Source organism: Coturnix japonica, chromosome 1, assembly GCF_001577835.2.
Source record: "Coturnix japonica isolate 7356 chromosome 1, Coturnix japonica 2.1, whole genome shotgun sequence".
NCBI lineage: Eukaryota > Metazoa > Chordata > Aves > Galliformes > Phasianidae > Coturnix > Coturnix japonica.
Genome location: NC_029516.1, coordinates 130,252,051 through 130,275,257, shown reverse-complemented (window position 1 = coordinate 130,275,257; position 23,207 = coordinate 130,252,051). Strand labels below are relative to the sequence as shown.

Below are 23,207 nucleotides of genomic sequence, written 5' to 3'. Positions count from 1 at the left end.
TTTTCTAACCGAAATTCCATGATTCTAAGATGGGAATTTTGTTTTGTATTCCTCAAACTAATATTGTGATGGTAATCCGAGATTGCTGATTAGATAAAAAACTAATTCTATCTAGCCCTTAAACAAGAAGTCAGTCATTAAGGGAAAAGCAATGTTTACTGATTTCATACACTTTATACCTCATGCTACAGTCTACCACCTGCGTTCATTTACCTGCTCAGTTCTGTTTCCAGTGCAATCAGTATAATGCCAGCTGCACTCAGTGTTTGAATTAAAACACTATTTGTAACATATTTCTAAAATGAACTTTGAGTATCACATTACATAACAATTAATTACCGATATTACAGTGACCGTGCCTGTAACAACTGAAGTGAAGGAAAACAAATCAGTGAAACAAGACATGCAGAAAGGTTTCTGTGTTGCACCACTTCCAGTCAATAGCACCTTCTTTATTTTCTATCTATCAGTCAGTTTTCATGAATAAATAATACTAGATGTGGATAGGCCAAAATGTAACAGCTAATAAGAAATAACGGTTTCATCATATATTTTGTTTCCAAGATGCAAGAAGAAAGCTAGGAATACAATTCATATCCCTTTGTTTCCAAAGTTATTTGATTCAAATAATTTTCATATATAGCCATTGCACAAGTTTGCATTACGAGATGCATTTGAGTGCAGGAAAGTCAACAAGACAGTCCATTCCTCTTACACAAGCAATGAAATTCTGACTACTGCTTACTATTTAGGAACCTTTTGAGGTCATTTCTGCATAGCCTAATTCCAGAATCCATTATGGAGTTGCACAAACATGCAATAGTGCACATCAAGCTAAGGATTTCTAATCAAGAATGACTGTGGTATTGCTTTTCAAACAATGAAGAGTAACACATACACATTTATGTCTATACTCACGATTTTAACAGCATAGCAAAATGTATGATTTTATGATAAACTGAAAAAAAATCTTACTCTGTAATTGTGAAGAAGTCCATGAGCTCAGATTTTGTAGCCTTGTTCCAATAAGTAAATAGTGCATCTAAGAAAATGAAAAATATGAATAACAAGACAAAGGCAGTAAGCACAAAACAGCATCAAGTAGAGAGTTGGAAAGCTGTTCTTGGTTTTCAGATCATTAGGATCTCAATAATCTAAAAATGGCTAGTGAGGTTACAAAAGGTATTAAGTCACGTGCATAAATCCAGCACACAATTTTGAAATATACCTACCTTCTGACATACTTCTCAAGATGTGAAGGAAACACATGAGCAGACTCTTGATCTCTGCTTGGTCGAGTTTGTCATATCGAACTACAGAACTTCCTAAGGTGCTGCTCTGTTGGTTCTGAAAAGAAAATCAACAGTTTGGCTGAAATGTTCCTTAGCTGATAATGAACTAAAATGCTTTAAAATTGCCTTATTAATTCCTGCAACAGAAGAAGGATCTCAGAATGGAGACAAAAATGTTTTATGTAGAGACAGGCCTCTAAAAAACACACTATAGGCATGAAGTATAGAAATTAAACCTCTTGACTTCTGTTTACTTTCATTTCCCTCTTAACACAAGTTTTCCCCCAGGGAAGACATGTAAGAAGTTAACTAAAAAGTGACTGTAAACTGAGGCATACCCTTTCTACTTAGTGTAAATACTTCAAAAATACTCGCTATTAGGCAACACATACGTGCTTCTTTGCTTTTGAGGATCTTACACTGAACTGCAGGCAGACCTGACTCCACACAATTCTACTGAAAATTGAAGAATCCGCAGGGAAGCATACATGTATGGGAATAGTGTGCATGCTGGAAGACCATCTACTGATAAATAATCTGCCTTTGCCTTAAAAAAAATCAAAACTCTTCCTTCCCTTTTATAAAGTTCCTACACTTGTGAGAAGCTAATCTACAATACTCAGTACTGAAGAAAATCAGAAAATCTGTCCATAAAGAAAATATATATATATAAATACATGACAACTTGACAACTTACAAAATATTTACTGCATAAAGAGTTACAGAAAGAAAAGTAGAACTGAGAATATAGAAATAGAGCTTTAGGCAATTTATAAAACAATCATTTTTTACACAGTCAAGTTTTTTAAAATCCTCAATATGAAGCTGAATGTTTAAAGGATATATTCCACCCTTTTCATTGCCTATTTCCTCCCTTCCAATATAAAGGTACTTAACCCAGTGGAAGATGAACCAGTCATTTAAACTATTTTCTGGAAAGTTAACATTCTGCTATAATTGATTTGTACAACAGTTTCTACACAGAAGCTTGCTGGCATTGGACTCATCAACTTTTTAAGGACACATAAAAGCATAGGAAGCAATCCTTTATATCAACATTAGAAAAACAAAACAAAAATAAAAATGAAAATAAAAACGTAGATATGAGGGAGAAAAGCACTTGGTTTCTCAAACTGAGTTCCAATACCTCAAAGAAAGAATAGTCCTTCCAGGAACACTCCTCACTGAAAGTAAGAGAATTGCTAATCTATGACACTTTGCAGCACACACATCAATCGACTACTGAGCCCTTTGAGATGATGCCTGTTCTCAAAGCAATCTATGCAATCTCTCGTATAGTAGCCATTGTATGAATGGAAACTACATGATGTTATAATAATACTAGACAGAAATTAATTTAGGAGGAAGTAGACACCTGCATAAACCTGATCACTTCTGATTCTAAAAGTCCCCAAAACCATTAATTTTAAATAAATGGAGTATCTTCAGTGAACAAGGAAGTACTTCTATACAGTTTTAGGCAAACTGAAACAGAACAGGCAATTAATGGGTAACAGAACAGAAAATGATTTTTGAGTGTTCTATAATTTTGATACCATTTAGAAATAGAACTCTCTCTAAAAGTTGAAAGTGTACAGAGATAAAACTAGTCTTATAGCTACTTACAAGTTTAGGTTAAAATAATCTCAGTAGCACATAAAGAAAGATCATATTAAAATAGCAATAGTTTCTAAAAAATTCTTTTTCCACAAGTCTAGTTCTACAGGTTATTCTGATTGAAAACTAGGATAAAACCAAGCAATGAGCAAAAATTTAAAGATACATGCAGTTAACAACTGATCTAACAGAAAGTTTGGAAAGCAATGACTAAGAAGCCAGAATTCAGTATTATTCAACGCAAGATACTGACAGCATGCAAAACATGAACTCTCTATTACCTAAACTGGCAGACCAGAGCAGAATTTTCAAAGGATTTTGACTCCTTTGAAAACTCTTTTAGTGAAAACACCGCACGTTAGTAATTAACAGCATAAAAACTAAGTAATAGATGATGGTATTGCCATTTAGCAACAGCATGTGCCCAAGGCATTTCTGTCAAAGATTGTCAAAGAAGACATATTTATATTAATATTTAGACATATTTATATTAAGAAATATAAGACTCAAATTCTGCTAATAGTTAAGCTGACTGGATAGTTCTGACTTCAATAATTACATACACGAACTATTACAGGTTTGGAATTCACTGGTGATTTATGTGGCAGCTTTGTACGTATTTGCCTTGAGATTCAACTGTTGCAAAAGAAGTGGCAAAACTATTGATCACACTTCACTCAGTAGCTGAACTATACCAAGCACAAAAACCAAATACTTCTTGTAACTGAAGAGAGAAAGCAGCATGCATAATTTTCTCTGGCAAAACTGGAACTGTCAGAAGCGAAAAATCCATAGTAACACGGTTTTTCTTTGCAGGGTGAGAATTTTCTTCTTCTCCTCCATCGGGACGCATAGCATGAGCAGAGTGCCTTCTGAGAAGCTTCTCTCTCTGCCACACGAAGGCATGTCAGGGTCAAGGGAAAAAGTTATCACGTTGTGACATGCACAACAAGATCTAAGAAAATGAAATGTGATCACAGCACAAATGTAAGCTCTAGATAGACATGACTGAGTAACTCATAGCTACCAGAACCAAAAGTCCTACTTTGTAACAGGTTCCAAATGAAATGGTTTAGTATAGTTAGAGAATTCACAGTAATTGATTTATAAAGTACATATATTACATATATTGTGTGTTCAACAGACAGAGTGATGACCTCCACAAAATCTCGCGTAACCAGAGTTCAGTTCTCACAGGCAATATTTAATGCTCGTAACCCCATGCCCTCATCTAAAGGGAAAAAAAACAAGTGCTTGCTTATGTTTCTAAATTGGAAATCAGACTGCATTTCCTGCAGAATAGCTTAATAAAAACACTGCTAGAAGAGCTCATATGACATGTTTCTCAAAAGAAAAAAGATAAAATAAAAGCTTATGAAAACTCTGCTCTGAAGTTATTCTTGAACGCCCAGTCCCAGTGGAGATAACAAAAGTTAGCTTAAAATTTCAGGAGTACTCTTCAGTGAGTACTTTGTTGTTCTTTCTGAGGGGTTTTCTTTGTTTGCTTGTTTACCTTTTCAAGGGAATTGCTTTTGTCGCTGTGTCTTTCAGGAAGACTGTTTCCTGAGTCCGTACTTATAAGAGAGCCTCTTGAGTCAGCGTTCCTCACACAGTTAATATTTGGAGTTGAAGTAGTGTATGGAGAAGCTAAACAAAGAAAATGTAAAAATCTCAAGCAGTGCATATACTGTAAAAAGTTACTCTGTAGTCAGACTTCTAACCCCCCTATACATGTATATATTTCTCAAGAAGGCAAATAATTCCATGTAAATACTTCTAATGGAGATCAATTGGTATATTTTCAGCAGATATGTACATGTATACATATACACACTTACAGACCTATGTAGAAATACATGCAGATGTATCTAAAAGCAAACCTATCAATATATACACGCTTATATGAAAGACACATCTGCAGAAACTTTCTTTTCCTCATCATTTTTTAATTGACTAGTAACTGATGCAACTAATTATAACAGATAACAACAGAACAACAAGTTAAAAAAAGAGGATAGCCATGAGTATGCACAATGAGCATTCCACACAGAGTTGGTTATTTACAAAGCCATGTCCCATGGCACTCTTGCTGTAAGTGACTAAGGATAGTCTTGTCTTTTATTTCTCAGCAGCCTATGGAGCACCACCAACTTTGATGAGGGGAAAGTTTTTTTAAGAAAGCAGTTCTTTCCAAAAACCAGCTTTACTTTCAAACAGAAAAACAAAATAAAATAAAAAACACAAATATATCTCATTTGCAGACTGAATTCTGGACAGAATAACTGACTGTATTAGGGTTCCACACAAGTGCATACTGAAAAAGCAGGACATTTACTACTAGTGACAAAAGAAAACTTCTTCCTTTTTTGGTTTAATTTTTTTAAGTGCTTACCAATGCCAGAGATAACACCAAACAGATCTTTAGGAAGATTATTATCCAGTGTGTTTACTGTTTTTTGTGGTGTTACCAGCTGATTCGCAGTCGGCAAATTAAGCCCATCATCCTTTGCACTCTGCTAGGGGAAAAAAAAAAAAAGGAAAATATGATTATTGTTTTCCGACATTATGGGTTTAGTTAGTAATACAAACTTTATTTTCTAATGCAGAATTTACTACATAGAACGACAGAATCCTTACAACTGGAAAAGACCTCTAAGATCATCTAGTCCAACTGTCAACATATCATCATTCTCACTAAACCACAAACCTAGGTTCCACATCTAAACCCTTCCTGAACATCACCAGGGATGGTGACTTCACCACTTCCCTGGGCAGCATGTTCCAATGCATCATCAATCTTTCAGAGACGAAATGCTTCCTAATATTCAAATTGAACCTCCACTGGCACAACTTCAGGCCACTACCTCACTGTTACAAGGGAGAAGAGGCCAATCCCCATATCGCCACAACCTCCTTTTGGGTCATTGCAGAGAGTGATAAGGTCTCCCCTGAGCCTTTCCTTCTCCAGACTAAACACCCCCAGTTCCCTCAGCAGCTCCTCATAAGACTTGTGCTCCAGACCTTCACCAGTTTTGCTGCCCTTCTGTGGACATACTCCAGTGCTGCATTGTCCTTATTGCAGTGAGGAGCCCAAAACTGAGCACAGTACTCTAGGTGCAGCCTCACCAGTGCCAAGTACAGGGAAACTACCACCCCCTTGCTCCTGCTGACTGCACTATTTCTGATACAAACCAGGGCAACATTGGCCTTCTTGGCCACTTGGGAACACTGCCGGTTCACATTCAGCCAACTGTCAGCCAGCACCTTCAGATCCTTTTCCTCTGTACATCTTTCCTGTCATTCTACCCCAATCCTGTAGCATTACCTGGGGTCACCGTGACCAAAGTAGAGGACCCATCACTTGGTCTAGTTGAATCTCATATAAATGGCCTCAGACCATTGCTCCAGCCTGTCCAGATCCCTCTGTAGGGCCTTCCTACCCTAACACAGATCAACACTTCCTCCCAACTCAAGACCTTCCTTGATACCAAAGTCAGGCTGACGCCTGTAGTTTCTGATCCTTCTTGTAGATGGGATTCACATTCACTACCCTCCAGTCCTCTGAAACCTCCCTGGTTGATGAGGACTGTTGATAAATGATGCAAAGTGGCTTGGCCCATTCTCTCTCAGTACCCTCAGGGGGATCCCATTTAGCCCATGGACTTTTAATAGTCCGGGTGGAATAGCAGGTTGCTGTTTCCTCTTCAACTATGGAGGGTTTACTCTGCTCCCTGTCCCTGACTTTCAGTTCAGGGGCATGTGTACCCCATGGATATGAGTATTCCATACAACTTACCATTCCACTGTAATATAGACAATTCCAAAAGACCCACAGCAAAATACAGAAATAATTAAAATAAACTCATTAATTATTAAATCTCAAATTCGATAATTGTATAGAGCTATAACATTTCAATATACTCCTGGTTGGTTCTGGGGTTTGACTTTTTTTGTTTTTGACACTCCAACAACACTATTACTTCAACTTCTTTAGCTGCTCTTGTTAGCACAGACAATAAGATGCAGCAGGTCCAATCCTGTGTGGTCTACAGTTGTTAATAGAATGATAGAAGCTTACACTAGAGACACAGAAATAGCAAGATGCTACACAGTATTGTAATCAAATGACATTAGATTTACACTGTGTTAGACTGCAGCCTGACATTCTCCACAAATCTTCAAAGGTTCAACTGAAGAGCAAGTTATGATGCATTTATTGAATGTAGCCAACTATGATGTCAGGCATGACTTAGCTGGACCAGAGGAAGGGCAATCAAAGTCATAAAATGTAACTAAAATTTTCAATCAAGTATAAAGTAAACAAACTCCAAGAATTCTGGAACTTGTGGAGCTTTTTCCTGAAAGTATATATTATTTTATACATATACAACCAACAAAATATGATAAAAAATAATCAGAATATCAAATAGAAACAGTTACTCACATTGCTGGAAGGATTAACAGGAAATGGAGACACATCTTTAACATTGATTCGTTGGACATTTTCTATAAGCAATCCAAAGAGTGGCAGGTACATAGTGGCTATTCGTGCTTGATGGAGCTAAAAAGTTTGAAAAGAACATTTAATAAATATTTGTTAAGCTAGAGTTCACACTTATAAATTCCCAAGTGGAAAAAGTAGTGGTCCTCACTGTATTCACTATAATTAGGTCATTTTATTTATTGTTTCAATATAACACAGAAAAAATCTCTACAGGAATATAATTTCAGCTAAGACTAACCAAGTAAAGTAATCTTATGACAGCTTGATCAACTCACAACAGCATTTTTCTTATATTCAGTTTACCAGCAGTAGATGATGTACAGACAATTATCAAATATTAACAGCTAGCACTTGATGAAATTAAGAGCTTTAAAAATAGTCGTTATATATATCTAAACACAGTGGTTACCAAAATATACCAAAAAACGACTATCAAAATATAATAAATGTAATTATTCTAAAAAGATGCCTTGTGGGTCCTCTTCGGTAAAAATATTGGGGCCTACAAATTGTTTTAGCTGAAGTCAGTGCTCATTTTCATCACAGATGTAGTCTGAACTCAAACAGCATGGCTGCCAATTAATATGTTTTGTGAAAGAAGAAAAAACTCTCTGAAAGTGTGCACACAGTATTTATCATTTTGTACTACTGACACAGAAATACACTTACCCTGGACGCATATCTATCATCAAAAGAGTGCTTTATCATCAAATTCTTGAGCACACTAATAGCAATCTGCCGCACTTCTCTGAACTCTTGCAGTGCATTTCCCACTTCCCTTAGAAGCAGCCCCACTAAGAAGTGATTCTTACAAAACTCATCCGTTAATGAATAATCTAGCTGAAGGTCTGAAAATAAAGCAGAAATTCCTTGTAAGGAATGGTATAATTTAAATAATTTATCAATTAACTTAAAGCTGAACACAAAGGTTATTGACAAATTCATGTTCAGACATTTCTATATATCATAAATACTCACACACACACAGTTAACCACATAACTATGCATTAAACAATTGCGAGTGATATTCAATCAGCAGAAAATAGAGAAATATAAGCATATGAGAATACATATATATCCAAATTGAGTATTCTTAAAATACTGTCCAATATGCAAGAGTCTTCCTTCTAAGCTTACCACGACCAGCGCCTTTTAGCTACATATTAAACTTAAATCTACATTCGTGCACTGAAACAGCACACAGGGCATAAAAGCTATGACCATCCTATCCTTCAGAAATCACTTTGTGGGGTAGAAGGATAATTTAGATTTTATTCTGCAGTTCAGCCCCAAGTTAGTAAGCTTGAAAGGCTGCATGCCAAACATGGATTAAAAGCAGATTTAGTTTTCCATACTGCAGTTTTGAGTTCCTTCTTCATTGTCTATCTTCCAAAACCATTGGTTATGAATATAGATGATAAATCCTGCTAACACCTGTGATCTTAGTTAATTCATATTTTCTAAGAAAATATTCCCCCATATTTGCTGTAGATACTAGAAGTGTAAGAGACAACACGTGCCTCATAAATTTCAAGTGAAGCAATTTCTTCTCAGTTTACACAGAAGAACATGAATGTATTTAAATATGTTAGCTTAGAAATATGTAAATTCGAAGTGCATTAGTATAGCAGACATTTGTTTTTCCAAGATCAATCAGAAGCATTACATTTTCCAGAAATATTTACATATTTAGTGTCAGTTTCAGCAGAATTGGGATTAAAGAATATTTTATTACAGAACTCAAATCATTACAATGCAATTTTATATCACAAAGTATTTAATATCCATTACTAAATATAAATCCATGCTAAGTCACATAGATAAATATATTATAGACACATATGCCCATACAAAAAAAAACAAAAACAACAAAGCAGATCTGACAGAGTAAAGTCAAACTGCTTTAAAAATACTTTAGAAGTATTTTATGGAATAAAATAATCCATCTCTTTTATGTAGTAAATACAGAACTGAAGAGAAACTCTCCCAAAATAGGAATCCAAGAAATCAGAAAGCACAGCCTTTCTACAGTCCCTGAAATGCACACAGAAACGATTCACATCACCTGAAAGTTCCGCTGCTTGGGATACCAAAACAGGGCCAGAAAGATCTCAGATAAAGGTCTTTTATTCTGGCTAAAATCCTAGGTCACCGGGGAACAGGATTTTAAATCATTCTTTACTACGTAATCAGAACCACTATTTTCTCTAGATTTGCTGCTCCTTTAGGAATAAAAGGAAAAAGCCAAGGACAAACACAAGCTCTATGCTGCTGTGTAGCCTGTACTCCCAAATCTTGTTCTATCACCTTGATGAAAGTTTTGTTACACTCAAAACTTAATATCAGAACAGGAAAGGGAGACAAGAGTCAAAAACACACTTTACCATATCTTCTAATAAGTATATACTTTGTACAGATTATTATACCTAAATTATTCTCTCAGTTTAAAGGAAGAGATTAATACTTGAGGCTTCCATTTAAAACAGTGACACCTAAGCAACACAACATACACATCTTTGAAAGAATTTACCTTGGTATCTCTGAACTCTGCCTTTTCCAAACGGCATTGGTAGATTCAAAGGTATGTAGTGCTCATGATTACAGACTACACGGAGAAATTCGAACTTGAATTCAAAAAGTGTCTGCAAAAAAAACGTATAAGCTTAAACAACCGATGCAGTAAATTGATTAACATTATAGCTTTCTTACATGTGAGAGTGATTTCCTGCAGTTCTGCAGTGCGAGGGATTAGAGACCTGTTAATGTTCTGTAGCTCATCAAAATGTACTTTCAGAACAATTCATACTTGACAGCTGGGTATGTTCTAATCACACCTTACTATGTACAAGTTTACTTGGACATATAACATACTATAATATATTTTATATGGATTTTAGGGAAGTTTGAATTCACAGAAGAAATCCCTTGTACCAATGGTACATGTTCTTTCCACTACAGTAAACTGATAGAAACTTATCAGAAATCAAAGATCACATAAAGAATGCCTCCAACCTCAGCCTTTTGCATTCATGCTAGAAACTCCTGCTTAGTGTTGCCCACTCTCCCTTTTTCTAGAGGGTAGTATATGTTCTATATTCTAGAGTAGTATATATGCTCTATGGTGATCAAGTCGTAACTGGAGATGGGAATCAAGATATGAAAAAGTGATTCCATGAAATATATATATATAGATATCACTTTATAGATAGATAGATAGATAGATAGATAGATAGATAGATAGATAGATAGATTTAGTGTAGAGACTTCTAAGAAACATGCTTAAATGGAGCTAGACATAAATCTGAAGACGTCATGTAAAACTCTTACCCATATGCAACAAGCAATTCCTAAAATGATTTTGTTTAAAAACAGAATACCTTTGGATCTCCTGGTGCAAAGCAGCTGATGTAGTTATTGATTTGCTTGAAAACAAAACCTCTATCCATAAAAGTAAAACACCTCTGGGGAAAAAAAAAAAAAAAAAAAAAGCAAACAAAAAAAGAAAACAAGATACAAATGATTAAATAATGTTTCAGTATCCACTTATTATATTTCTGTACCTTACTAGTTAAATTTTCTGAACACACTATTGATATTTCAGTCAATTTGGATATAAAAAACAAAACAAACTTAGTACATACATACACATACCAAATTGTTCCTTAGAATTCAGAACGTAAACAAATTAAAAACAGAAGAGCTGTTAGAGGATAAGAAATCTATCTTGGCATAAACAAAGATGACACGCCACTACAGCTTCATCTATCATTTCATTTCCCATCCTTTTTTCTCCCTGCTGGTTCGTAATGGTTGAAAAAAGAAAGATACTGTAAGCCCCTCCATATAAAATATGTATAAATAAAACACAACCTAGTGCATGAAGATTTTGTTGGATTAGAGAGTAACAAGATGATATCCGAATGGGGAAAACAACAGGAAATAAAGTTTTGATAAAATACAAACTCATGAAAATCAAACTTTTGAACAGATTGCTGTTTCAATAGAGAAGACAAATCATACTTCAGTGCATTTTAACCTGGCTGTGAAAATAAACTTCAAAAGCATTATGTACACTCAGTTTTATATAAGTTGACTTCAAAGTTCTTTAAAATCTATGACGAAACAGTATTACAGAAACAGTGAACTCAAAACCCAAGTCACTCACGTACTTACTTTTATGAAGGCAGCAAGGCTATGGTTTGCATTTTTTGAAGCCTCTGGATTGTCTCTGTACTTCTGAGTGATGTGTGGCATTAACATATTGACAACTGTTTCAACTGCATGATGGAAGGAAGCTGAAAATCGCTGGTTTCGCAACAGCTGGTAGACAAAATTCAGACATGCACTTAATACGGCTTATAATGATAAAATACATCAGAATGCTTATTTAAGGTAAGATAAAAAATAACCTGACAGGGAAGGGAGAATCAAAGTTTGCAATTCTTTTTCTCATTGTAATTTAAAATAACATTTTTATCAAATTCAAGGTTTTCCTGAGCCATTTTAAAATGAGGAGAAAAAAAAGCCACATTTGTTTGAAAGAAAATACTGCGTTATTAGAACCTCAAACAAGCAAATCTTTTCTGTTTGATAGGAAAGCCATATGCATACAAGTTTGTAAGTGTAAAGTAATAATACTGTTCTATACTAAAATACTTCTGACAAAGGAAGCTAAGAATAAATGGGAATCTTCGAATTTTCCCTGTTTTTCTTTCCAAAGCAGTACCAGCTTACTCATGCACAGTAGCTGGATTTTAACACTCCATTTTCTGTCTTGAAAAACAGATGTTGCTGTTCTGCAACTATGCTTTTTGTAACTTCAGCCACTGAATCCTGCTGCCTGCTCCTGGACTTACCCTGCGGCTCCTTCTTGCTACCCACTTACTGCCCAAGGCTGGCCATGCTGCTGCTGCTCTCACCCCCACCCCCAACTTCTGCCTTGGACCATCGGAACATCTCGCAACAGAACTGCTGCTGGATCCTTGTGGTGACTATCCCTGCTTTACACAATTCTTGCCTCTTTCTATCTTTTCTATTGCCCACCTTCCCTTTCCCATCACCCTAAATTGTCTGTCCACCCTTTCCCCTTCTCCCTGATTAAGATTTGTAATAAACTGTTTGGACCAGCATTTGAACTGTTGTTTCTTAATCTCATGCTGGGTATACACATATCAAAGAACCTTGCCTCCCTCCTGTAAATTGGAGAGAGACAGAGAAGAGAAGGCTCCAGGGAGACCTCATTGCAGCCTTCCAGTACTTGAAGGGAATGTATGGAAGAGGAGGGGGAATGGCTGTTTATGAGGGTGGATAGTGATAGGATAAGAGGGAATGGTCTTAAACTGGGACAGGAGAGGTTTAGGTTGGATATTAGGAGGAGGTTTTTCACACACAGGGTGATGGCACACTGGAACAGGTTGCCAACCAAGCAGGTTGTGGATGCTCCATCCCTGGAAGCTGGATGTGGCTCTGGGCAGCCTGGTCTCGTGGTTGGGAATCCTGCACAAAGCAGGGGGCTTGAAACTAGGTGATCATTATGGCTGGAGCATCTCTCCTATGAAAAAAGTCTTATGAAGTCGAGCTTGTTTAGCTTGGAGAAGAGGTTCTAAGGAGATCTCATTGCAACCTTCCCGTATTTAAGAAGAGCTTATAAACAGGAGGGAGACCAACTTCTTACACAAGCAGGTAGAGATAAAATAACTAAAATGGTTTTAAAGAAATGGAGAGAATTAGATTAAATATTTAGAAGAAATTTTTCACTGTGAGTGTGGTGAGGCACAGGAGCCAACCTGGTTGCCCAGTGTGCAGCAACCCTGGCCATGGTGAGGGAGTTGGAACTTCATGATTTCTTAAGTTCCCCTTCTAAGCCATCCTGTGATTTCATGATTCAACCTGAATTAAGCTCAGTAATAAACTGATACAGCAAGGAGTGCAAACAAATATAAAATGGAAAAATATTTTCCAGTATCGAGTTTAGTTTGTTTTAAATTAAGTATGATTACTACACACTTCTACAGCAATGTCTGTAAGTCCTAATTAAAAATTGCAGCAACATTTTGGTAGTTTCAGTGGTGTATAAGAAAATCCCTATATAAGCTAGTACCATCTTAGATTTACACCTATAGAACCTACTAAGATCTACAAAAACACTGTAGTTCTTAAAGTGGAAAGTGCCATCAGTACTTGGATCACATTTTTGTGGTTTACCTAATTCTTTCTGGCAACTTGGAATTACAAATAAAATGAATTAACAGTCAGTACTTTGAAAATTCATGTTTTTTTCCACGAACAGTATTTGCTCAGTCTGCCTTATTTATGATCGTGCTTTACAAAGTAATCAAATCTATGTATCTCTGGCATCTGTTGCTGACATACTGTTCTTTTACCAATTTGTTTTCTCCCAAACAAAAATCTTGTTAAATTGAATTTGTTCCTCTGATGCATTTGCTGTTGCTCTCCAAATATAATTTGTTTGTAGGATCACATGGGTCAGTAAAGGTTCATCAGCTTTGAGCAGATGAGTCACTTGTGGAAGAAATAAATAATAATAAAACTTTTAGTAATGTGAATGATCATCAATGGTAGCCATGGTAGCTCGCCATGTAAGAGATGCAGATTAACGGAGAGATGTAGATTAATGGAGAGAATACTAAAACCATGGACATCAGTCGAGTCATTCTGAGAAGTGAATTTCATTTGTCTTCTGTTTGTTTATACAGATTCCTGCTTTAAAAAAGATTATATTCTACCATACTTACTTTATGCACCATCTGATTTCAATAATTGTTCTAGAAATAAATTTGTAATTAAGTTAAGGGAATGGATTTGCATGAGAACAAGTCAGTAGTTTCTCTGTAGGTTTTTTCAAACCAGTACGCTGTTTCCAAACTTGTGAGGATTTGTGTAGGTTTATCAGTCCTGTTTAACAAGCTAGAGTTCATTTTATGACAAGGTCATCCATTTAGTCAATCAAGTGAAGCCAGTAGGTGCTATCTTTTTGGATTTCAGATATTGTTGCGCACAGTATCCTTCTGGAGAAACTGTTTATCATACAGATAGACAAAAACATAATAAGATGAAGGAGCAATTGGCTGATGGACCCAAAAAGTTAAGAGTAAATGAGTTTACGTCAGGCTGGTGGCCAGACACTAGTGTTAATTACTGGTTATATTACAAGTTATATTACTAGTTACTATTACTAATATAATTACTTGGATGTAGGTATTCTGAGCAAGTTTGATGATGATAAATTGAAAGGAGATATTGACTATGTTAAGAGTGGAGAGGCCTTACAGAGAGATCTAGACAAATTAGAGAGCTGGGCAATCACAAACCACACAACGTTTAACAAGAGCAAGTGCTGGATTCTGTACCTGGAAAGGAACAGCAGTGGCTATACACAGAGACATGGTAGATGCAACATTGGAGAGAGCAGCACTGCTCTTCCTGGCTGCCTCAGCCAGGAAGGCCAACTGTATACTGGGGTGCATCAAGCATGGATTGCTAGCAGGTAGAGCAAAGCGATTGTCCCAAGTGCTGGAGTTCATGAAGCATTTGGACACTGCTCTCAGACGTTTGGACTGATTTTTGTGTGGTCCTGTGCAGAGCTGAGAGCTGGATTCTGTCCCTTCCAACTCAGAATATTCTATGATTTTAGTTCCTCTAATGTTATTTAAATCACACAATTCTAATTCAATACCAGACGTCTCTGGAAATTTTCAGCTTTAAATAAAATGAATGTTTTCTGCTTAATCAACTATTCATTTCCATTTAATTTATTAATTAAATAATATAATTAATTTAAGTAATTATAATAAACTCAAAATACACTGCAGTGAAATAAGAAATGCTCAATTCATATAATGAACAGAGACAAGAACTCCTTTCTGAAGGAATACCGAATCAGTAAAGGAAATCTAAATTAGTAGATTCCACTGTCTTTTCCTAAATTCTCTAAACAGACATCACTAAAACAGAAAAAAAACCCACAAGAATATCTGAATAATTTGCTCACTTTGGTTTAAATTAACAGCATTTCTGTTGACTAGTAGTTTATAAGCTTTGTCTTTTTGATAGAAATTGTGAGAAATCTCCTAACAGCTGTTCAGATAACACATGAGCAAGAAGTCTGATATCGTAAGTCCAGAAAGATTTACTTCACCACATGCATAAAAGCCCTCTGGTGCATATATTTGTATTCTAAAAAATCCTAAACAAAATACTTGTCCTAGTTCCCTAGAGCGTTTATTTTTAAGAAGCCAGTGACAAAGGTCTACTCTGCCAAAAGATATATCAAGCTGTAACACTAGTACCATGTAAATGTCTCGTTCCCCTACTCAGCTAAAGACCTATTTCTAGATTAAACAGCCTTCAAATACAAGGCTTATGGTCTGTAAACTGCATTTCCACTGTACTCAGTCATTTAATACCAGAGCTTCAATGCAGCTCACAAAAATTACCACATATTTTTGGGTAGTTGCAGGGGAACTGTGAATTGGTGATTGAGCACCTGGTGAAGAGGTGAGGCTAGCTCAGGGAGCACAGGCAAATTTTTGGCATCTGTGTTCTCCAGAGACCAGAAAGGGTGGACTCAGGAGCCACCCTGGGCTCATATAGAAGCCAGCCACAGAAGGAAGAGCAATTTTTGGACATAGGTTGCTTCCTGAGAAGTGGTGTTGCATAGTCAGAGAGCCCCTTCACCAGATGACTGAGTTCAGCTGTTCTTTCTGTATATGACTATTGGCCTACCAGCGAAATACGTTACTTGGAACCACCAAGAACCTATCAGAAGCAATTTTACTTCTTCCAGGAGCAGAACATCGAAGTCTAGAGCGTTGACTATTGCTTTCTAAGTCACCGCACTATGAATATTAAATGATCTTACTAAAGGGTCTAGAGATTTATGAAGATCCCTTTAATACATAGAATAAAAGACTTCTGTCTCTTTAGAATAGTTTTCTACATAGCCCTATAGATTTTTCTCCCTGCTGACTCCTGCTTTCTCTCCATAGCTCTCCCTGTCTCTCCTTCTCCTTACAGTAGACATTATATTTTAAAAGTCTTTTTCTTCTAATATGTAGTAAAAAATGTGGCTGAAGAAAGAAGACACTGTATAAATTGCTATTAGAGTAACTTCATTTTGCAGAAGTTGACATACCTTCACTTTAGAGTTTTCTATCAAATGCTGGGCCATTGATTTTATCAGAACTTCAAAGAAGAACCATGAATACTGCAGAGAAAAGAAAATATTCTTTAGAATTGCTATGTGCATTGAACAATTGCTTCAACACAATTTGTTCCTAATTTTCAGTTATGATCAGATGAGATTATACAGTAAAAAGTATAGTTCAATATATACCTTAAGTAGCTTGTTGCTTGTAAGGAAGTCAGCAGATGGCTTTAGAATTGTTGTCATTGACTTTGTCAGTTCTTCATGTACTGTCTTATATTCAGAAGCAACATAGGGTTCAGCTTTATAAGCATACTTTGGGAGGAAAAACAGAACATAATAGGAAACCATGACGTGATAGGAAACAATTGAACAGGTGCATCTATATATACACTCCTTTTAGAGTTTATTCACTTTTCAACTGACTTTTAAAACATTGCCTACCTTGACATAAGACCTCAAGTAGCTATCCAAGCCTTCTTCATGACACTGAGCAACAATATGGATAATGACCCTAAGTGGAAGTTAGAAACAAAAACCTAGTGAAATGTCATGGAAAAACTGTGATTTGAATAGCAAAAATGTTATTCAGTTATAAACTTGTGATAAGCCAATTGTAATTTATACTCCGTCATGCACTTCAAATTCTTTACCTTGTCACATTGACTGCAACTTCCTCTTGGGTTGCTCTAGTAAGAACCCTAAACAACTGGTTGAGAACAGTTGGCAGGAAAGCTATCATCACATGGCCTTCCATAGCATGAAGACTCTGAAAGAAAGCAGTAGTACTGTCACTATCTTGTAACGGAGACACTATTGCTGAACAAGCATATGGACAACACATTTCAAACAATTTCATTTATTGTTAGGTAGCTGTTTGTCGTTGAATATTTGCCTATATTCACAATCAGGAACTGAAGTCATTTTCCTTCCAACAAGCACTTAGATTTCCATTGGAAACAGCAGCTGTGCTGTGCAGCATCTCTTCTGTAAGCCATGAATATTGGTACAGGGTAAACACATGAATAGAATTTCAGATCACACTTTTGTCTAGAATGTCTAAAACCTTTTAGGGTAGATGCTGTTTTAAATAGAACTCTACCAGAAGTTGACTTGTAAACTGGTGATGTCTTTGATTATTTCAATTAGACTGAGATGGCTAGGAGCTGTGCCTACTTGATATCTCTGGCAGCTGTGCAGGGAACTTCCAGATAATACATCAACTTCTGAAATATTAAGTGATGTTTGGGCTCATAAAATATGAATAAAATATTAAGAAGAGCATATTAAAATCTTGAATAAGGTGAGTTTCAGGACTTCTAATCAGAAATGTTAGATAAGCTTATGTAAAATATTGTTAGGGATGGGAACAGTAAATAGAACAGACAGGAGAACAGTTGTCATGTTCTGCAACTCAGCCCACTCTACCAGTAGCACAGCATTGCTGACTTGGTAGAGGAAATGAAATGCTTCCTATTTTAAGATCTCTGTGTGTAAAGGTAAAAAGTATTTGGGCCCCTGGGAGGCCCAGTTAAACAGAAATTTGGCCTGCTGGTACTGAAGATAGCAGTAGTTTATATTTACCACAGAAGATCAAGGTAGCAGTGAACAAAAGCAAGTGGAACAAAGTCAATATGGTGCAAAATCCAGGGATGTGGAACATGTTCATACTGTGTGGTGAGAGTGTCCTGGTGTTTAATGACAAGCAAGAGGTTTAAACAAACACTGCTACTGCAGTATTCTGACCCAAGGATTTTGCTAAGACATGATCTAACCAAGACACTATACAGCTTTGACAGCACCTGCTGTCAGTGTATCCTGAAGTCTCAGGGCATGGAAGATCGCTCTGAACCAGGTTTCTGACATAACCATGATCACAAAGCAAATACAGCTGAAGTGGCATACCATATTCAATAGTTAAGTTCTTACATGAGTGTTGAGAACAGACAATCCAGTTTATGAGCAGATGGTATTTAATTGCATGAACAAACTCTTGTGTCTAAGAAAACCAGGAGTTACTTGTGATACCTGAAATGTATTTTAAGATGACCGAATTTGGGATTCCACACTGAAAATATGGCCTATTGGCTATGGTAAAACTGCTGTGGGAACCACGTATTCTGTTGATCTCATCTTAAGAGAACTATAAACATGGTGCTCATGACCTCCTAAACAAAACTTTAAAAGAGAAACAACAGTTACCAATTCCTCTTTATTCCCATGTTTGAACTGATCAATTTGACACTCTAAGCCATTGGTATTCTGAAATTATCAGACATAATGCTAATCAATACCACCTAATTTCCTTATGGTTTCATCTTATATACATTTATCTGGTGTAGGAAGCATCTTTTGTTCTGCCCATACTTCCATATTCCATAAATGAGACCCAAATAACGTCTGAGGCTCCTAGGTAGGTATACAAAGGTGAAAATCAATAGTATAATCAGTTATTCACTGCCGTTTTATACCTTAAGATATTTTACAAGTTCAGTTCCTAGTGCACGAGCTCCAGATTCAGTTTTCTGACAGTACTGAAAAAAATTATGCAAGTGCTGGTCCTGAGAAAGACAAAAAAGAAACATAAATTAAACACTATCTAATATTGCTTTCTATAATTCTTAGCAGAACACATTAATATATATATATATATATATATATATATATATATATGTATATATACCTATACCTATATATATAAATCCATATAGGTATACATAATTTTGGAACCTGCATCTAAGTGTGCTGCTCTGAAGACTAACTTTGTCTTCACGTAAAATTGATTGGAGCACTTGTCCTATGAAGTAAAGCTGAGAGAGCTGGGCTCATTCAGCCTGGAGAAGAAAAGGCTCTAGGGGGAACCTCATTGTGGCCTGCCAGTACTTAATCAGAGGGAGATCAACTTTTTTACATGAGTAGGCAGTGATGGGTCAAGGTGGGATGACTTTAAACTGAAAAAGTGGATTTTGATTATATAAAAGGAAGAAATTCCTCACTATGAGGGTGGTGAGGCACAGAAGCAGGTTGCTCTGAGAAACCATGGGTGCCCCATCCCTGCTGGTGTTCAAGGCTAGGCTGGATGGGGCTATAGGTAGCCTGATCTAGCAGCTGGCAGTCCTGCCCAGAGAAGAGGGGTTCCAACTGGTTGATCAAGGTCCCCACCAATCCAAGCCATTCTATGCATGTTTTTAAAACACATTCCCCTCAATTTTGAAGATCTGTTTTGCAGAATTTCAACCATATTTGCTTCAAACCATCTGACATGCAGAAACTAGGATACTTAATGTTAGTTATCCCGATTGATTATCTATTTTATGAGTAGTCATAACAGGACTCATTGCTTTGCAGACATGCCACTCAATATCTTGCAGACAACTACAACTCCCGTGTAACCAGAAGACTCGGGTCGGAATGGATGATGTTAGGCAACTGACTCACACTTTTTTAACATAGCTTCAGTTTAACGTTTGCTGCTTTTCACAGCTGATGTGAAAGAAGGAAACCATACAGGCTGCCCAACAGGCGTCAAAAAATGGTAAGACAGCAATATGTAGCATTTAACAATCATACATTATTCCAAGAACTCTAATTTGTTTTGTAACTCACCTGAGTATACACAGTTGACACTAGATGAGTGGATATTTTTAACAGTTGTTTGCCTCCATCAACCCATTTAATTTCAGGACCAGAATGCTGAACACAGACAAGTAGATGTAAAAAAATGTAGCAGCATTAGTAAAGTAAAACAGTGCTTTCTTATAGTGCCACAAACATTTTTTTTTCTATACAGGTTGAAATGTGTACAATGAATAAAGTCATTAAAAAAAAAAAAAAAGGAAAGGAAAATTATGCAGGCAACATTACCTAAAGCATTTATGAAACTCTAATGTTATTTTGTTTGTTTTGGTGTTTTGTCCTGTTTATTTCAAGCCCCACTGTGGTTTCCCTACTGGCCAACAAAACTACTTTTAAGTCCCAGAATTCACGTTCCTCCTAAAATTGTGCAGACAAATTTTTGGCTACAGAGAAAGAGCCATTTGTTTTCAGAGAAAGTAACTTAAAAAAATAATTAACTACTGACAGGGTTTAACACTGACAGGTAGCAGGCAGTGCTTCCTTCCCATTCCATTTGCAAAGAGCTGAGAATGGGAAGGCTCAGCTGTCAACCCTGACAATCAGAGACTTTACTGCTAAAGTTACAGCTAATCACCTATGTCCTAACCTCCTACACATGGACGTGAGCAGAGATGAACAGCAGAGGCATAAAGAATAAATATACCTACAATATGAAAAGATGAAAGATGTGAAGACATCAATGGCTGGAAAGCTTACAGTAACGTTTAAAAAAAGGTGGCAGAATAGGAGGAGAGTAGCACCTCTTGCTGTTGATTTTAAGCCTCTTCCTCCATAATGAGTCAATTTTCTCTCTGCATTTCATTCACTTAATCAAATCTCCTACCACATTTTACATTTTGTATTCTTCTTTGTTTTATTTTTATTACTATTAATTTTGCAAGCTTTCTGCTTTGAAAAATACGACCATAAATTTTACCAGTGAAGTATAAGGATCACAAAAAATTAAGATGTGAGAATAATACTTTTTCAGGAATAAAGGACTTACAGAAAGGAGACAGCATGAAATGCTGAAAGAAATTTAGTAAAGGACTTCAGATTATTTGCACATCTTTATAAACTGAAAATAGTTTAATATACTTCAAAATTACTAACTTTAATTATTACTACAAAAATGAAAGAAATCCATTTCCTGAATACAACAGCTAAACAATAACACATGTAATCACTTAACACTTTAGATTAAAAACTACTTTAGGGCAGGGTAGATTCAAATTCTCTTAAAAGTGAGAATTGAGTCACAAGTTATGTCTCCAACTTGCGTTTGAGGGGTTAGTTTGGTGTTGTTTTTTTTCAAGTCAGATGTGTAACTTTGGCAAAACGCTCCATTTCAAGTATAAAAGACAGAAACTTGCACTAGAAAGTGGACTAAAATATTATCAGACTCTGGAACTACAGTTAATCCTTCTCACCATGTTTTTTTTGTTTGTTTGTTTTTAAATCAGAGCAATTTTATACACCATACCTTTCCAACTCCCGATTCTTGATAACTAAGATAGCCTGATGGAAGATTTGCTGACACTGGAATGTGTTGGTCATTTGTCACCACTCTTCCATCTTTTATTAATGGAAGCCAGGAATAGCCAACTATGGAACATGGAGGAAAAATCTTTTAAAATGGGTTATGAGTCTATTATAAATGCTTACATATACTTCTGATATGCAATTCATAAATCAGAAAAAATTAGTCAAAGAGCCAAATGAACTGAACTCAGACAATTACAAAAAATTGAAAAGGCAAATAAATGGTACGAGTTTTAAAATTAAAACATTGTAGGCATTCTAAAACATTTAAATTAGAAGAAATACTTAAAGAAATCTTTCAGTCAGTAGGATATAATCAGAAAATATCACATAGATCAAGACAACAAAATCATAGCTTACCAGATAAACATATTGCATAAAATCTCCCCAGTAATTACTGAAAGTAAACCATTAGCAGACAAACCTTGTGTTTCAACAACATCTTTCTTCTTTGTACTCCCTTTGCTTGAGTTGTCACAGCTGACATGGTAGAAGGTGAACAACAAATGATGCTTTTCATGCAACTGAGTGGGCAATTCTATTTTAATCTGAAATGCAAAGAATCACAACCTTTGTATAAGTCTAGAACAGTAAGAGGTCATACTGGTTGCATGGTCCGCAATAAAAGTAGTTCCCATTTCTATGTTATTTGAAGCAAGATTCAAAAGTTACACATACAAAACTCATACATTTTTATTGCAGTGAAAGATGGGAGCAGGGGAGGGGAGCTCTGAAATCATTAGCAAGACCTTAAAATCCTCAAACCTTTTCTAGTATTTTTGAAACTTGCATAACACAGTAGAAATGGCTTGAGAAAGGTAATTTACCTCATCATAAAACTCCGGATTTTGGTGGTGATGCAAAACAGCAGCAAATGCACTTCTAGTAAATACTGGTCCACCTGGTCTCCCATAGATACACTGATGATAGAAAAAAAGGGAAATCTCAGATAAATGTTTCACCTAGACTTTGAAATATTGTACCTTGCATTGCAATCTTAAACAAGAATGAATGTTTTGTAATGCAGTTTTTCATCTATTAAAAGTGTTGAAGTTTAAAAGATAATCCACAGGTTTAAGATGGACATGTACTAGCAGCAATTAAGAACAGATAACTCACTGAGCCTAGTTCATCTCTTTTCAACTGAGAAATTTAGATAAATGTATTGCATTAAACATTAAATTAAACTGCTATGAAGTTGACAATATGAAGAATTGAAGCACTCTTGATTTGGCTGGAAAAAAAATTAAAAAGGCGGGCCACTTGAAAAACAATATTTAGGGAAAGTTAACAAAGGTACTTCAGAAGGGTCTCTAGAAGTTATCCGTGTTGCTATTACCAGAGCTTATGCAGTCCTGCCTATCATTCTTGTTCCCTTTGTAAAGACATATGATTACATGTCCTGTAGCTTGCCTGCCATACAGCAGAGTGAACACAGTGGTTTCACTTCAGAACTTCTATGTTTTTCATA

At 36.1% G+C, this 23,207-nt stretch overlaps 1 protein-coding gene across 20 annotated transcripts in view; it reads right to left on the bottom strand.

Annotated features, from left to right (window-relative positions):
• The window catches only part of DOCK9 (dedicator of cytokinesis 9), a 106,033-nt gene that overhangs the window by 23,684 nt on the left and 59,142 nt on the right, over positions 1-23,207 (bottom strand). For 13 of the 20 annotated variants that reach the window (XM_015851512.1, XM_015851517.1, XM_015851520.2 and 10 more), the window contains exons 19-36: positions 22,564-22,656; positions 22,161-22,284; positions 21,678-21,799; positions 20,186-20,272; positions 19,051-19,140; positions 17,233-17,348; positions 17,024-17,093; positions 16,769-16,894; positions 16,568-16,639; positions 11,587-11,733; positions 10,791-10,874; positions 9,944-10,055; positions 8,083-8,261; positions 7,354-7,470; positions 5,302-5,425; positions 4,423-4,556; positions 1,233-1,347; positions 976-1,042 (exon numbers count right to left, since the gene is read on the bottom strand). In XM_015851512.1, coding sequence (XP_015706998.1) covers positions 976-1,042; positions 1,233-1,347; positions 4,423-4,556; positions 5,302-5,425; positions 7,354-7,470; positions 8,083-8,261; positions 9,944-10,055; positions 10,791-10,874; positions 11,587-11,733; positions 16,568-16,639; positions 16,769-16,894; positions 17,024-17,093; positions 17,233-17,348; positions 19,051-19,140; positions 20,186-20,272; positions 21,678-21,799; positions 22,161-22,284; positions 22,564-22,656 — 1,979 coding nt within the window. The remainder of the gene's footprint in view (positions 1-975; positions 1,043-1,232; positions 1,348-4,422; positions 4,557-5,301; positions 5,426-7,353; positions 7,471-8,082; positions 8,262-9,943; positions 10,056-10,790; positions 10,875-11,586; positions 11,734-16,567; positions 16,640-16,768; positions 16,895-17,023; positions 17,094-17,232; positions 17,349-19,050; positions 19,141-20,185; positions 20,273-21,677; positions 21,800-22,160; positions 22,285-22,563; positions 22,657-23,207) is intronic. The other 7 variants (XM_032442020.1, XM_032442024.1, XM_015851522.2 and 4 more) reach the window with 1 other exon arrangement.